At 38.8% G+C, this 13,930-nt stretch overlaps 1 protein-coding gene across 2 annotated transcripts; it reads right to left on the bottom strand.

Moving 5' to 3' along the window:
• Nucleotides 1–1,841: 1,841 nt before the first annotated feature.
• Nucleotides 1,842–9,775, bottom strand: oscp1b (organic solute carrier partner 1b). Of its 2 annotated transcripts, none has more exons than XM_022189524.2 (10): nt 9,534–9,775; nt 8,142–8,296; nt 7,557–7,724; nt 6,072–6,152; nt 5,850–5,953; nt 4,941–5,069; nt 4,435–4,504; nt 4,046–4,185; nt 3,857–3,920; nt 1,842–2,971 (listed from the first exon to the last, which is right to left on the bottom strand). In XM_022189524.2, exons 1-10 carry the CDS (start codon nt 9,643–9,645, stop codon nt 2,852–2,854), a joined length of 1,143 nt encoding a protein of 380 aa, XP_022045216.1. In that variant the 5' UTR covers nt 9,646–9,775; the 3' UTR covers nt 1,842–2,851. The 2 variants fall into 2 exon arrangements, with proteins under 2 accessions (XP_022045216.1, XP_051812926.1); XM_051956966.1 differs by having other exon boundaries at nt 9,405–9,651.
• Nucleotides 9,776–13,930: the final 4,155 nt, after the last annotated feature.

The raw sequence follows: 13,930 nt of genomic DNA, 5'->3' as shown, positions 1-13,930 counted from the left end.
GCTTTGCAAACAAGAAGTTTCATTCTGTTCTGGCTCAATAAATACAACCAGCCACCAAAACACAATCCAACAAGAGAATTCCAACTAGAGAATGCAATCACAAGATAAGCCCATTAAATATTTATATAATAAAAATAAATGGATTAGAGTTCAACCTAATTCACACAAAAATCTTTTTTTCTTTAGTGAAACAATTAAATCTATAACTAATCTAAAGTTTCAACAGTATTGTAGCTGAATGTACATGTGTAAGTGGAGATTTTGCTTCCCTAAAAGGACTGTAGATGCCTTTCAATAAGGTACATATTGCTGTTAATTTAGGTGTGGCAAATGACTCAGTGAAACTGCTCATCACTGAACTCAGTCACTACTTTGATAAAAGCATATAATTTCTACAACATTTAAGCTTCACTGTCTGCTCACAAAGTTTCTGAATGAGTGCTACCTGTGTGTTGAAATTGCAATTTGGCAAGATTGCATTTCATTTAACCGACAACCAGTAATATCGCTCACAAAAAAGTAAATTTCTTACTCATTTACTCAGCAAGCAAAGTTTTGTATGATAGTGGCATTTAGGAGTACGCACCTATCTTCCCAATTTAGATTCACTGATTAAACACAAATTCCACCCACAGCTACCAGTTTCAAACCAGTGGGTCGACGTGACAGACACAGAGAGGGCAGCCTAAATGGCAGAGTCTCATTTACGTTGCACAAGTCTTCCTGTCTTGACTCAGCAATGCATAGGCCCCCAGCCACATGAAAGACATGTCAGCTTGTGGCTTTACAGTGTCCTGCCTACAGTCTTTAACAAGGAAACTGAATCATAACTCAAATGCAGGGTCTATGAGAGAAACATGTTCTAGGGGTTCTTTCAATACGGTAAGGAAAAGTTTCAGTGGACTTTTAAATCTACAGATTTGTAAATTACTGTGCTGCCCAATGGAACCAGAAAGCTTTAACATTAAATTTTAAAAAATGAAGTCACTATTTACTATGCTATCAAACAACTTTTCTGTGGTTTGCAACCACACTGCTGAAAGGGGATTAATAAGCCATTAGATACAAAATAAAGTTTTCAAAGCTGTATGGTGATAAATGGTCTTCTAGCAAGCTCTGTTGATTCCAATGAAGTCTTGCAGGATGACTGGCAAGAGCTCTGGTTTCTGTTTGTTTTGCAAGTAGGCTGTATCCTCAGGGCACATTGTGTTTCTAGTCTTTAGTTTGCCAAGATTATTGGGAAGACCTCACCAGAATCCTCCTCCCCCAAATCAATTGAGAGAAATGTCCCAGCATGTTTTGCCTACATGGTATGCACTGTGTTCGTGTGTGTCCGTGAGAGAGTACGATTGACTGGGGGAGTGCAGACTATCACAGTCTCACTTTGTCTCGTCTGCAGACAGACTGCACACACATACAGTATCATGTGTACTACAGGTTGCCGTTGCTATAGCAATTCTCACTGTAGGTCACTGCTGGAGGAGGGTAATGATGTTGTGGATGATACTGAAGCATGTTGCTTTGGTTGTTCTGGTTTGGTAGGTAAACCAAACAACAATTTAAGCATACATAAATGTAGCAAAACTGACATTTGTATTTTTATAATTCATTGAGCTCTGCACTTCTAAAGATGGAGAATTAGCAAAGAAGAACTAAGTAAAGACACTATAGTATAGTGGTACAAATAAATACATTGTAGTAATGTGTGGCTTTAGTACATGATCAGATGTCTCCCCCTACTGCTATCAGTTATTAACTACAACACACTATTACAAGGTTTATGCCATTATTAACATGCTATTGCATCAGTAACAAAGCACATGATTCACTTTATGCATTAATTGGTGTAAAAGATGTTTTATTTTTTCATCTATTTGTTAAAAATACTACATTAAACATTCAACAATTGAACAAATGCAGCAATGTGCACTTCCCTATACACAGAAAATAATACAATCAATAAATATAGTGTGCCAAAAATATATTTACAATTAGACAATTATTTATATTATATCATTCTATATTTTTACCAATGTACTCACAAAAGAGCACATTTCTTGGTGTTATCTCAACATTCACTGACATCACATGGAAGAGAAATATGTCTTATAAGTAGCTCCTCATGCTCTTTTACGGTAAAATGGAATAGTGTAGGATAAGCATTTCTTACCAAAATAAATTTTGAGGGTCTTTAAATTGAAATAGAAAAAGCACTTGGGTTGCTTTAGCTCAGTACAATTTAATTACTTGTTCATTAGAGTACAGAGGAGGGTAACATTCTCCTTTTCATATTTTGCAACGATAGTACATCCTTGGGATGGAAAACAACGTAAAACAAACTATCATGAAATAGTGGGCTACAAGCCTCAGTATCAATGTGATGTGATTGTACATGCGACTGACAAGATTAAATGACAGTGTGTGAAATTAAATGTAAGGAATGTGTATTTTACTGGATTACAAAAATGAGACATCTTTACATTATATAAACAGATATTTTGCTGTTATCACATCAACATGTTCAATACACTGATATAGACCTACTTTATATCTTGTTGCAGTGAAACTCCTCTCAGTTTGGAGCACACTTACTATTACAGCATATTCCATCTTAAAGCTTGTCTTGCCACACATTCTTGTTCTGTAAATACAAATACGCCAATGTTTGTCTGAGAACAAATGGAAACGCTTGCTCACATCTGCACTTCAACACCATCCCAAGAAGGCTTTGTAGCTGCATGTGGGGTTTCTGCAGTGGATTTGTACAGACAGCAGATTGGTTGTCAGGAGTGCAGACTGTTCATGATGCATTGTGCCCCACTCCCTGGGTCTTTCTGTCAGCGTGGCAATATCACAGACCATCCATCATGGCTAGAAGGTCGTCTCCTTTGCTGCTGGCACCTGGTGACTGATCTCCTGACTCGGTGAACTCTCCCATGATCTTGGCCAGTTCTGCATTGGCCTGCAGATCCTGAAAGACAGTGTTATCCACCAATCACAGAGTTGGAGTTGCCATTACACGGACTTAGACCTCATCACAGTAAATCCTGTTACACTGGCAAAGCCTCACATCCTTGATCATTGACTGTATAACCTGAAGACAATCACTAAGACGAGCAACATTAGGCCAGTCATGAGGGTTGCTTAATAGGGGAAAAAGAGAACCTACCAGTTGTAAGGCTGAGATGTTAGGGATAGTGCAGACTACAAGGTTTTTGCCAAGATTTTCCTGTCCCAGTTTTAGTAAGATATGAAACTAAAGAGAACACAGTAGTTGCAAAATCTGTGCTCATGCTGGTCATGAGTCTAGAGTTGAAGTGTTCTTAGGATTTGTCCTGACCATGCTGTGAGCTGTTCCAGACCCTTGATCAACTTTAAAACATGCCCAATTTCACTGTAGCCAAAAGCAAGATGCACTTGTAATTGGTTTACCTTGGAGACAAGGGTAAAATGGGAGGAGAGCAGAACAGACAGCAGGAGGAAATTAGGCTCTAAACAAAAGGGAATCAGATATACAAAACAAAGCAAAAAACCAGAGCTATGAGCCAGAGTAAATTTGGAATCAATACACCTTGTCTTAGATGAGACGTGCAGTTTTCTGCAGTGATAACAGGGACAAACCTATCCTGTGGTTGAGCAGGCCAACAACTCTGAGATTTTGAAAGTCAAGTCAAGTTCCTTTTTGATCCAAAGTGTTTTCCATTTTGGACAAGAGATTAAGAATATAAATAAATCCCACAGACGAGAAATGGTTACACATTTTTATCATTAAATGTGCTGTCAAATGGAGATCATTATTAAAGAAGTAGTTCTTCCCTTCCAAAAGAGTTTGCTAAGGAAGATAACTAAGCTTTACCTTTGTTGCTTGGATGTTTATGACTCCATATGAAAGCTCATCAGGTCTTGATATCAATGCTTCTCTGCAATACAGGAAAGAAACAGCCTTATCTCTGATATTCTCAAAGCGAAGTAGTACATTTTCACAAAGGGAATAGAAATGGTTTCATTTGATTAAGTACTGCACATCGCATATAAAGACACTCACTCTTCTTCTTCATCTGTGGCAAAGAGATTAACTCGGAAGCCACTGTCTGTGTTTCCTGGTTTCTGAACTTCCAATCCTCCCATTAGTCTGGCCAACAAGTTCAGCTCCTCTTTGGCTAGAGGGTTAGGAGCAGCATTGACCTGTTGACACACAGCAACTTGTTCACTTCAGCATATTTACACTGAAACTGTTGTTTGCAAGATCATCTTCCTGGTGATGACGTTGCATCAGGAAGTAAAGTACAGCTCTGCACCACGGTTTGTACATCAACTTTGTGAACATGTTATGTCCTGTGAACACCGTAAAGAGCTAAAACCTGTCCGTACCAGTTTTCAAAGTTCAATTTGTGTGCCTAAAGTGTGTCATGTTCTTTTGCTTGTTCGTTTCACCTTTGTGTGCTGAGCAGAACTTTTGGATGTGCCAGACATGTGAGTCTCCACTGGGCGGCTTACACTGTACCTGAATGACAGGATGAAAAAGACAGAATGAGCACACATATGTACATAACACAGCGTCAAAAAATGATTTGCACACATTTTATTTGAATATATGTCTTTGTAACTTTGCACAAATATCAAACTTGAATGTGCTTTCAGGTTTAAAATGGTAAAAACTTCCTCAATGGTGCAGTAGACTTCATACTTTTTACTACATGGCAGAGTCACATTTATTCCTGTCAGATGAAATCAAACCACTGATTCTTGAGTGCTTTGGATGTCTCAAAAGTCAGTATATCTGATCAAACAGCTATTGCCTGGACTGTCAGGCATACATTTCTTTCATTTAATGTTTTTACATATTTCTTTATTTGAATGACTTTTTTTTTCTGTTACCACATGACACACAGAAAAAAAACACAGTCATGTTCATATATGAGCAGCTTGCAGCATCTTACATGTTTGTGCCTAGTTTTGTTACTCTGTCTCCAAAAATCTCAAAAGATCCTTCCCGGAGCGCAGCATTGTAGTTCCCTCCATTATTGAACTGCTGTCTGCTCAGCTCCTCACCAGTACAGCTAAAGATCCTAAAATCACCAGATAAAAACACAAGAGCATTGATTAATACCTGTATTTTTGTACACAGCAACACATTTTTAATGCTAATAAAAGTAGTTTTCTTGTGCAAGCCTGAACTCATTTCCTCTATTTATGTTTTAAATGTTCCACTGTGCAAATCCATCCATTCATCCATTATCTACACTCCTTGATCCTATGCAGGGTCCCTGGAGGGCTGGAGTCTATCCCAGCTGACTTAGGTTGAAGGCAGAGAACACTCTGTACAGGTCGCCAATCTATCACTGGGCCACATAGAGGAAAAAACAACCAAGCACACTCACATTCACACCTATGGACAATTTAGAGTCACCAATTAACCTCAGCATGTCTTTGGACTGTGGTGAGACCTGGTGAGAGCCCACATAGGCACAGGGAGAACATCCAAACTCCACACAGAAAGCTGTGAGGCAACAGTGCCAACCACTGCTACACTGTGCAAATACAATCCTTAAGAAATTCGAGCCAACCTAAACATGCAACTCAACTAAAATTAGAAGTCAAATGCTTGTTCAACAAAACCCTTGTAATGCGATTAGCTGCGGAAAGGTCTACTTAACATCAGATTAGAGCGTCTGGTTAAGATAGTAAACAGACTATATGAGAGACAAAAGGGCAAACATCAAAGATTATTGGAAGGACCAAAGACAAAGTTCACTATCAAAACCATTTATTTAATCTTAGTGTCAGTTATCTCTGTCATTGTTTACAGTAAAGAACACTTGGGTCTGAGGAATAAGAGCCTGTGGTACCTTATCAAGCTAGGGACTTGTGTTCCATGGGGAACAGGACCACTGGTGGGAAGCACGAAGCGACCATTTGAGTTCTGCACTTTATCTTTGAGGAAAATAGACACCTAGTGCAGAAGAAGACACAGACAGAAGAAAGGCATGCGAGTAAAATAAATCACAAAAAAAGAATGTTCTCTAAGCAACACTGTACCTAGGATTGGAAGTTACATTTGGTGGACTTACCCTTATATGCATGTCTTGGAAGAAGATAAGGAGAGTTTGTCTAATCAGCTGGAATTCACCATGGGACAAAGGTGTGTACATCTGAAAAATAAGAAAAGTAAATGTATAAAAAATTAGCGTGTACTCAAGAGTTGGAGGTGCTGGCAATTGCCCAATGAACATAAAGTCAGGATAGATAGATTCATCTTTCAGCTATATTCTACAATAATTAAAAAATATATATGAACCATGTGTACTACAAAACACTTCACATCTTTGCATAACTATAATCACAATGATAAACATAATCATATACTGAATAGTAATTTGAGAATTGAATTTTTATCTAAAATGATAATCATACTATAAACATCCATCGATTCTCTATACACCGCTTTATCCTCATTAGGGTCGCGGGGGGTGCTGGAGTCTATCCCAGCTGACTCGGGCGAAGGCAGGGGACACCCTGGACAGGTCGCCAGTCTGTCGCAGGGCTACATATACAGACAAACAATCACACTCACATTCATACCTACGGGCAATTTAGAGTAATCAATTAACCTCAGCATATTTTTGGACTGTGGGAGGAAGCCGGAGTGCCCGGAGGAAACCCACGCATGCACAGGGAGAACATGCAAACTCCATGTAGAAAGATCCCAGGCTCAGGTCGGGATTTGAACCAGGGATCTTCTTGCTGCAAGGCGAAATTGCTAACCACTACCCACTGTCCAGCCCTTACTATAAACATGATATGTATAAAACTTACATGCATTTTTAATGGCATTTCACATTAGTCTATTAATTTAATAGCTAGTAATGCAATAGCTAACTGAGTAAGCATGTAGACAAATAATTATAATATTTTAAATCTATTACCACATACTATGTGGAATCAGCAAAAACACTAAAGACACCCACAAGTGCTAGCAGCTAGACACATTATTAATTTGAAATAAATTTTTTCTTAGTGATAGAAATAAGGCACTGCCACCAAAAATGCTTATATTAGAAGCTTCCATTGCTACCTTGGTATTCTCTTTGTAGCTGAACTGGATTGCTTTTAGTGTCTTTTTGTAATGGTCTGACATAGGCACTCTCATAAATTATTTGGTCATAGGACTGTGAAACTAGTAACACTGATAGTATTTTTCTTCTTGGTCATGTAACTACATTGTAGTGTCTTAAATCCTGAGTCAGGAAAAGCAGTGAGTTGCAATGTATCACTCGCTGTGCGATTTTAAGCTAGTTCATACCGCACAGCTGACCATGCACAACTAGACTCTAATTAAAATGAATCTAGTCTTTCTTTTTTTTTTTTTTTAAAAAAATCTCTTAACTGCTTTCTCTCCCTTCTTTATTCTTTTTATAATTGAGGCATAACTACACAAGTAAGGGAAGATACTGTCTCTGTTGAAGTAAATAAAATTTAAAACAGGCCATATGACAAATTGCTAACCATTTGTGTTCACAGCAAATGCAAGGACAGTAAAGTCTCACAAATCATACCTCTATGAGCTGTCGGTACGTTTCATCAACCTGGCTGAGAATGGTGGGAGTATCTTTCACAAAGTCTTTGATTGCGTCCATGTGGTTGAAGGAGACGAGGAGGATGTCCTTAGGTCGGGGACAGAGGAGCACCTGATATTTGAAAGCCATGGTCATCAGGTCATAGAGCTGTAAAGAGGGACACATGGAAACTTTAGTGTCTAATGCAGCAAAACAAATGCATGTTTACTGATAAACAACAGAGGGAGCCACATACAGCACATATGAATGGCTCCATAATGCAGCTACTCTGCATCATATAGTTACACTTAAAGGCAACACAATCATATACACTAGTTGTATATTTGATACATAAATAATTGATTAATATGCAGATTTATCTAATTCACAGACAATTTACTTGATTTAAAATACTACTGTAATGTGTACAATGAATGCGCTGTAAAAGAAACTATCATCTCTGCGCAATTGATAAAGGTACGTGATTCTTGTGCACAAATGTGTACTGGACAAAAACTCAAGTTACAACAGTGCAGTAAACATAAACACAAGGGCAACTGTACGTCTGTGTAAATGATGACTTACTTTGTCCATACTGGCTTGATTGAGCCTCATTATGGATGCATGAGCCAACCTGTCAAACACCGTCCGCAGGGCCTTCTTGGAATAAAGCTCCTGTGGCTTGAAAAGCTCCTCCAGGAACTTTTTATTGAACATAGTGGTGATGATGTCATTCATAACTAGTCAGACAAACAGCACGACACACAGAGTTAAGTGAGGTTAAACAAATGTACTTTCCACATTGCAGGCTCAGAAGCGGGCAGATGAGCATCTATACTATATATTGGCCAAAACAGCTCCTTCCAGTTTAATCCCAAAGGCCCTAACAAAGCAGTAGCATGGCGAGCCAACAGCAATTAACCCACTTGATAGCAGGCCAATAGTCAAATTGGACACAACTGGGTTTTAAAATTAGGTTTTGCTGTTATCACTTCAGCGCATCACTGCTGCAATTAATCCCAATCAGTTGTATCTGTAAGAAGTCAAACTTACTAGTTAAAGTCACCTTTTTGCATTTGTTCCATTTGTGGTAGCTCTACTTACCCCAAAACCAAGACAAAGCTTAAATGATGACAACAAAAAACATGAAAGACTAAAACAGGGAAAATAACATTAGCCTATCTGCTGACACAGAAAAAAATGTGGTGACCTCAGATGAAGTTGTCAATATACAGGAAACCAGATAGTACACTTACTTAAAATCAATCGAATTTGCAGCTAGGACATGAGCATTTATGTCGTCCAGCCACTTACATGATGTACTTGGCTGGTAACTACAGGACATTACCTGTAAGACGATCTGTGTGTATGAGGTCTCATCTGTTGGTAATTTATCATATTCTGTTGTTGATGCAGCATATGGGTTACAGCTAGGCCAAAGCAGAGCAAATAGCTACTATTGCACTAGTGCACGATCATATTGAATCTTGTACTAATACCTCTCTTTCTGTCCTCCTCTATCCAGGCAGCTATTGTGGAAACTTAATGAATTAAAAGCAGATAGATAGATGAAATGATGTTCTGGACACCAGATTGTTGATTTAAACCAAAAGACTGTATTGGATATGAGTTTATGCTGAATTTGGGTATATGCTTAACACATATATACAATATACAGCATCCACTGTCATTTTGTGAAAGATATCTTTTGTAGCTCTTTATGGTAGAACACTTTCCAGCATATAGACAACGGAACACTCAAAATTATACAGTAAAATTTGTTTGAGCTTCGATTTACACTTGTTCCACGCACCAGCAATTGCGGTCCATTGAATCACCAAAACTTACCAATACACTAACCAGTCCACAAATCGACTCACCAAGCTGAATCTGTAACTATCGCGGTGTAACAGTACAGTTTTGCCACAGAATGAGTGACATTAGTGTTGATAACTGGCTAGCTGCTAGGCTAACTACCTTTCTTAGCTTTGTCAGCAGGTATATTCTGAGCTCGAAGCCGCTGGTCCAGGATGTACAGCATTTCCCCGCCGAGATTAATAAAGAGTAAAGGCAGAGTCCTCGACGACATGACGGATTTTGAACTGTTAAATATGTTCAGACAACGTAGGCAGCTAGCGAACACAGCTAGCTTCAATGTTTGCTAAAGGGGATCTGTTTGGTAAAGCCTCCTCTGGTTGCCAGGCCACGAATACAACTGCCAATCAGAGGGCTGTAACGTTATGACATAAACAAGGGGTGGAGTCAGAGGAAGATGGGAAAACTTTTAATATCACCACAGCATGGATGAAACGGAGCTGTCTTTGTGCACTTAATGCACATGCAGAAAAATACTCTTTTGTTCATCTGCTCCATGCTGATATTATAGTCTCTGGTATAGTGTCTCAAGTACGTTTATTTATAAGGGTCACAACACAGACTGTTTGGATGCACCCAAATGGAACAACGTTTGTTTTGTTAGAGGACTATCACATCAGGCACCATCACTTTCTGAATGCAGATGTTTTATTACATGGACAAGTTAAACAAAATGAAAACATCACATCTGAAATGACAAAGTTGTTCAAAATGGTGTAATTAATCAATGTAAACGATGCATGTGAACAATGCAGTCTATTTACAAGAATTCTAATTAGCACTAGCAAGTTGTCATACTGTGCAGGTACATACAGGACTACTGGAAAAATTACATTTAATACATTGAACTGCATTCTATTAGCTGCCACATCTGCATGAAAGCTTTCGGAATGAAAAGATTCCTTCCTCTAACTGGACATCATCAAACACTCTGGTTACGATGAAACCTCTCCATTCCTGATGCGGATTTCTCTCGCCATCCTGCACACTTCACAAATTCCGCAGCAAAAGAGCATTGTGGCATCATTGCAGATTGTTCCCTGTGGTTGAAAGATTACAACAACAATAACAGTCAGACAGACAAACAAAAGAAACACATTATGGAAAGTCAAACCTTTTATGAGAAAACATGCTGCAATTCAGATTTCTCAACTGTGGGGAACACCCAACATTTCCTATATCCGTGAAATCTCAGTCTTTCATAACATCCAAGTTGAACCTGAGACAGGCTTCCTCTATGAAACTTGAAGCACCACCCAAGGCATTAAAATGTAGGAGAACAGAAACATACCTGAATACCATAGGTCAGTCTCATATGAGTCCTGATAGCTGTTAAGCCTCCTGGCAGGAAACCCAAACAGCAATTTTCTCCATATTTGTTTGCCGTGTAGCAGCTCAGTGCAAGTGGACAGAGAAAACCAAGGGCACCTGAACAACAGAAGTGTATTTCACTGACTTTTTATTTTTGCCAGCAAAGACAATATCAAACATACAAGAGTGTGTGTGGTTAAATAATTCAAATTCTACTCACAGATGAGACCGTCGCTGAAGCAAGAGCACACGCCTGTGCTCCACTCTCCTGTTTGGACATTTGTCCCGTAGCCACCTGCACCTGGTTGATGGGTGACCACTGGGTTTGACATTTATAGGACTGGATTTGGTTGTTTTGATTTATCTATCAAGGCACAAACACATTCAGCCATTAACACCGCAGCAAACGTTTAGACTGTTGTGCATGGAAAGCAGAAAGGTGACCTTAATCAATCTTTCCATATGCCACAATTTTCATCCACATTCGGTCATATATGTACATTTACAGAGTAGGAAATGCTTGACTTTTTCTAGAGCCATATAGACAAATAAAGATAAGTAAATAAAGATATTATAGTGCTCTTGATTTGAGAATAAAGCATTCATTAAGCTGATAGCAAAGCATTTTCGGTTTCAACAACTGTGCCACTGACTCTTTCCTTGACACCAAATAGGAAACTGGTCTGAGGGCTTTCGAGCTTGTGATTTGCACAGTGTGCTGATTGCTGTGTATGCTTTAGAAATATACCCATATTTTTCATAAAATCCTTCTCAACACAGTCAGTATCTCATAAATAGCCTCTAATTCAGAACCATCCATCCATCCATCCATTTCTATACACCGCTTTATCCTCATTAGGGTTGCGGGGTGTGCTGGAGCCTATCCCAGCTGACTCGGGCGAAGGCAGGGTAATTCAGAACCAGTGATCAGAAAATACTATGTTTTGGCAAGACTCCATTCAGTTATATTGCACCAAATCATAACACAAATCATGTCAGGTCACTTTACATAGTACCTAACAATATTAGAGATAAACAGTTCCACCTTGAGCAAGAAATTGGAGACAATGGAGGTGTTAAAAAAAAACACCTTTAAACAGAATGAAACCTCCAACCAGACATAGAGTGGACGGTGGTCGGCTCAACTGGATGGGGTTGATAGGCTTGACTTGAAAAATACTTCTGGAACTTTCCCTTAAGGATGATTTTTATATTCTGCAGTTAATTAGGTCAGTAGTAGCCATAATACTGGTAAATGGCACTATAGTAAAATACAAATGGTCATAGAGCCATTTATGCAAACTGCAACTTTAGATCAGTGCAGTTGTAAGTAGCGTGATTTGACAGCAAATAACATTTAGAGAAAATAATATAGATGTTGTGCAAATATTATTTATGAGCAATATCGGTTTAATCCAAAGAATTGTGAGTTTTTATGGTAATCTACAGCTGAAGGAAAAAACGTGTCACTTACCAGAAGAGCCTGCGAGTTTGAGCTTCTCTAGATCAACTTGACAAGTTGCATATACCGCACAGGAAACTATGACGAGCTTGAGCTGTGAAATGCTGGTTTGCCAACAAACTGCTGTTTCTGAGGATGACAAAGATCTGTGGTGAATAAATGACAAATTCAGAGCCATTAACGAGAAGCGCTACTTTGCTTTGAAGCTGATAGCGGGTGCAATCCCAAACGGTTGCAGGTCACTAGCGCATGTGTCGGTGAAGGCTTCAGTTTAAATGGGTTGCCAATGTCTCATCAGATCAGCACAGTTCAGGGAAGTCATGCAGTCGTCAGTTTCATATTGCACCCAAAAGTGTTTCACGTCCCTTGTCGTACAACTTGAGGCTTTGATCGACCTGCATGCAATGTCACCACCACTGCAGTTTGTAAAAGAGGGATTGTCTCGATTTTTTTTTTTTTTACTAAGAATTCAAACCAGCACAAAACTGCATGCTATTATAAAACCTTTTAGTTTTTTAAAAAACATATGATTGATGTTTGTATCATACGTACACAGAACTGCATTTTTTGTTATTCCAAGAATGAGGTGTGTAGTAACTTGAAATATAAAAGGAATTTCACAAAAGCATTTACTTACAGTCGTCACAAAGCGGTGATGGTGCTGCCTCTGAAAATTATTATTGCTATTCCTCATGTAGGATATTAAACGATGACCGTGCATGACTGTGTCAGAGTAAGATACTTTCACTGAGCACTGTACAAGACACATTGCAAAATTAATGCATTTTGTTACCACATCAGTATCTCACCAAATGTGAAATGTACCCACAATTTCCCCATCTGTTCCTGAGTTAGTGGCATTGCTCTGCCGCAGTGAAGTTGATCTTTGACATGTGAATGTCATCATGTAGAATGCTCATTTTATCTTGTTAGACATTTGAGTGAAATTCTATCAAAATAACTCATGCATTCTACAGCCAAAAATGGGTCTATTATAAATCACCCTTACGCCCAAGTGAACTTCTGTGCCAAATGTGAAGAAAGGTGTCCCTGAGAGTTCAACAGAGTCAGACAAATGCACAATCCAATAACACGAGGCTTCTGGTCACAGCTGCTGTAGAGACATTAAACATTAAAAGCCCGTATGTGCAGTCTGAAACCGACCTACCATCAAGAGTAAACCAAATTTGATATCATAAGTTTGTTTTCTAACTACTGTTTGACCTCGAGCCATGTAAACAGTGCTCACAAAGACGAAGCATGTTGTAATATCCTGAGAAGGCTGGGAAAATGCAAACCCACAATTTTTGCACAAGCCTGTATGTTGTCAAAATGCCAGTAAAACAGGGAAACTGGGATTGCTTAATATTTAACACTGCAGTAACTTTGACATAACAACCATGTTCCCACTGACAACTGATGGAAAAATACCAGCTTTGATATCACGGCAGAGAAGCATCATAACAGACAATTTCAACCTACAGATAGCAATGCAGAAGTTCTCTGTCATTGAATTTGACATTGAGCTATCTTATTTAGCTGCATCTGACAGTGGAAAATTTGTAATCTGATTATCTCAGCATGCTCAGTTTCTCTAGATGTTGTCATTTGAGTTCCCCACTTCAGTAAATACCTCATACACGAGACAAATTTTTGTGCAGAAAAATCTTAAAGCACATCCAATACTTATATTTCAGTGCAAATAAAGTTCAATACAATTATCCAG

This window comes from Acanthochromis polyacanthus, chromosome 12 (assembly GCF_021347895.1).
Source record: "Acanthochromis polyacanthus isolate Apoly-LR-REF ecotype Palm Island chromosome 12, KAUST_Apoly_ChrSc, whole genome shotgun sequence".
NCBI classification, from domain to species: Eukaryota; Metazoa; Chordata; class Actinopteri; family Pomacentridae; genus Acanthochromis; species Acanthochromis polyacanthus.
Note: the sequence above shows the minus strand (reverse complement) of the source record. Positions and strands in the feature narration are given on the sequence as shown.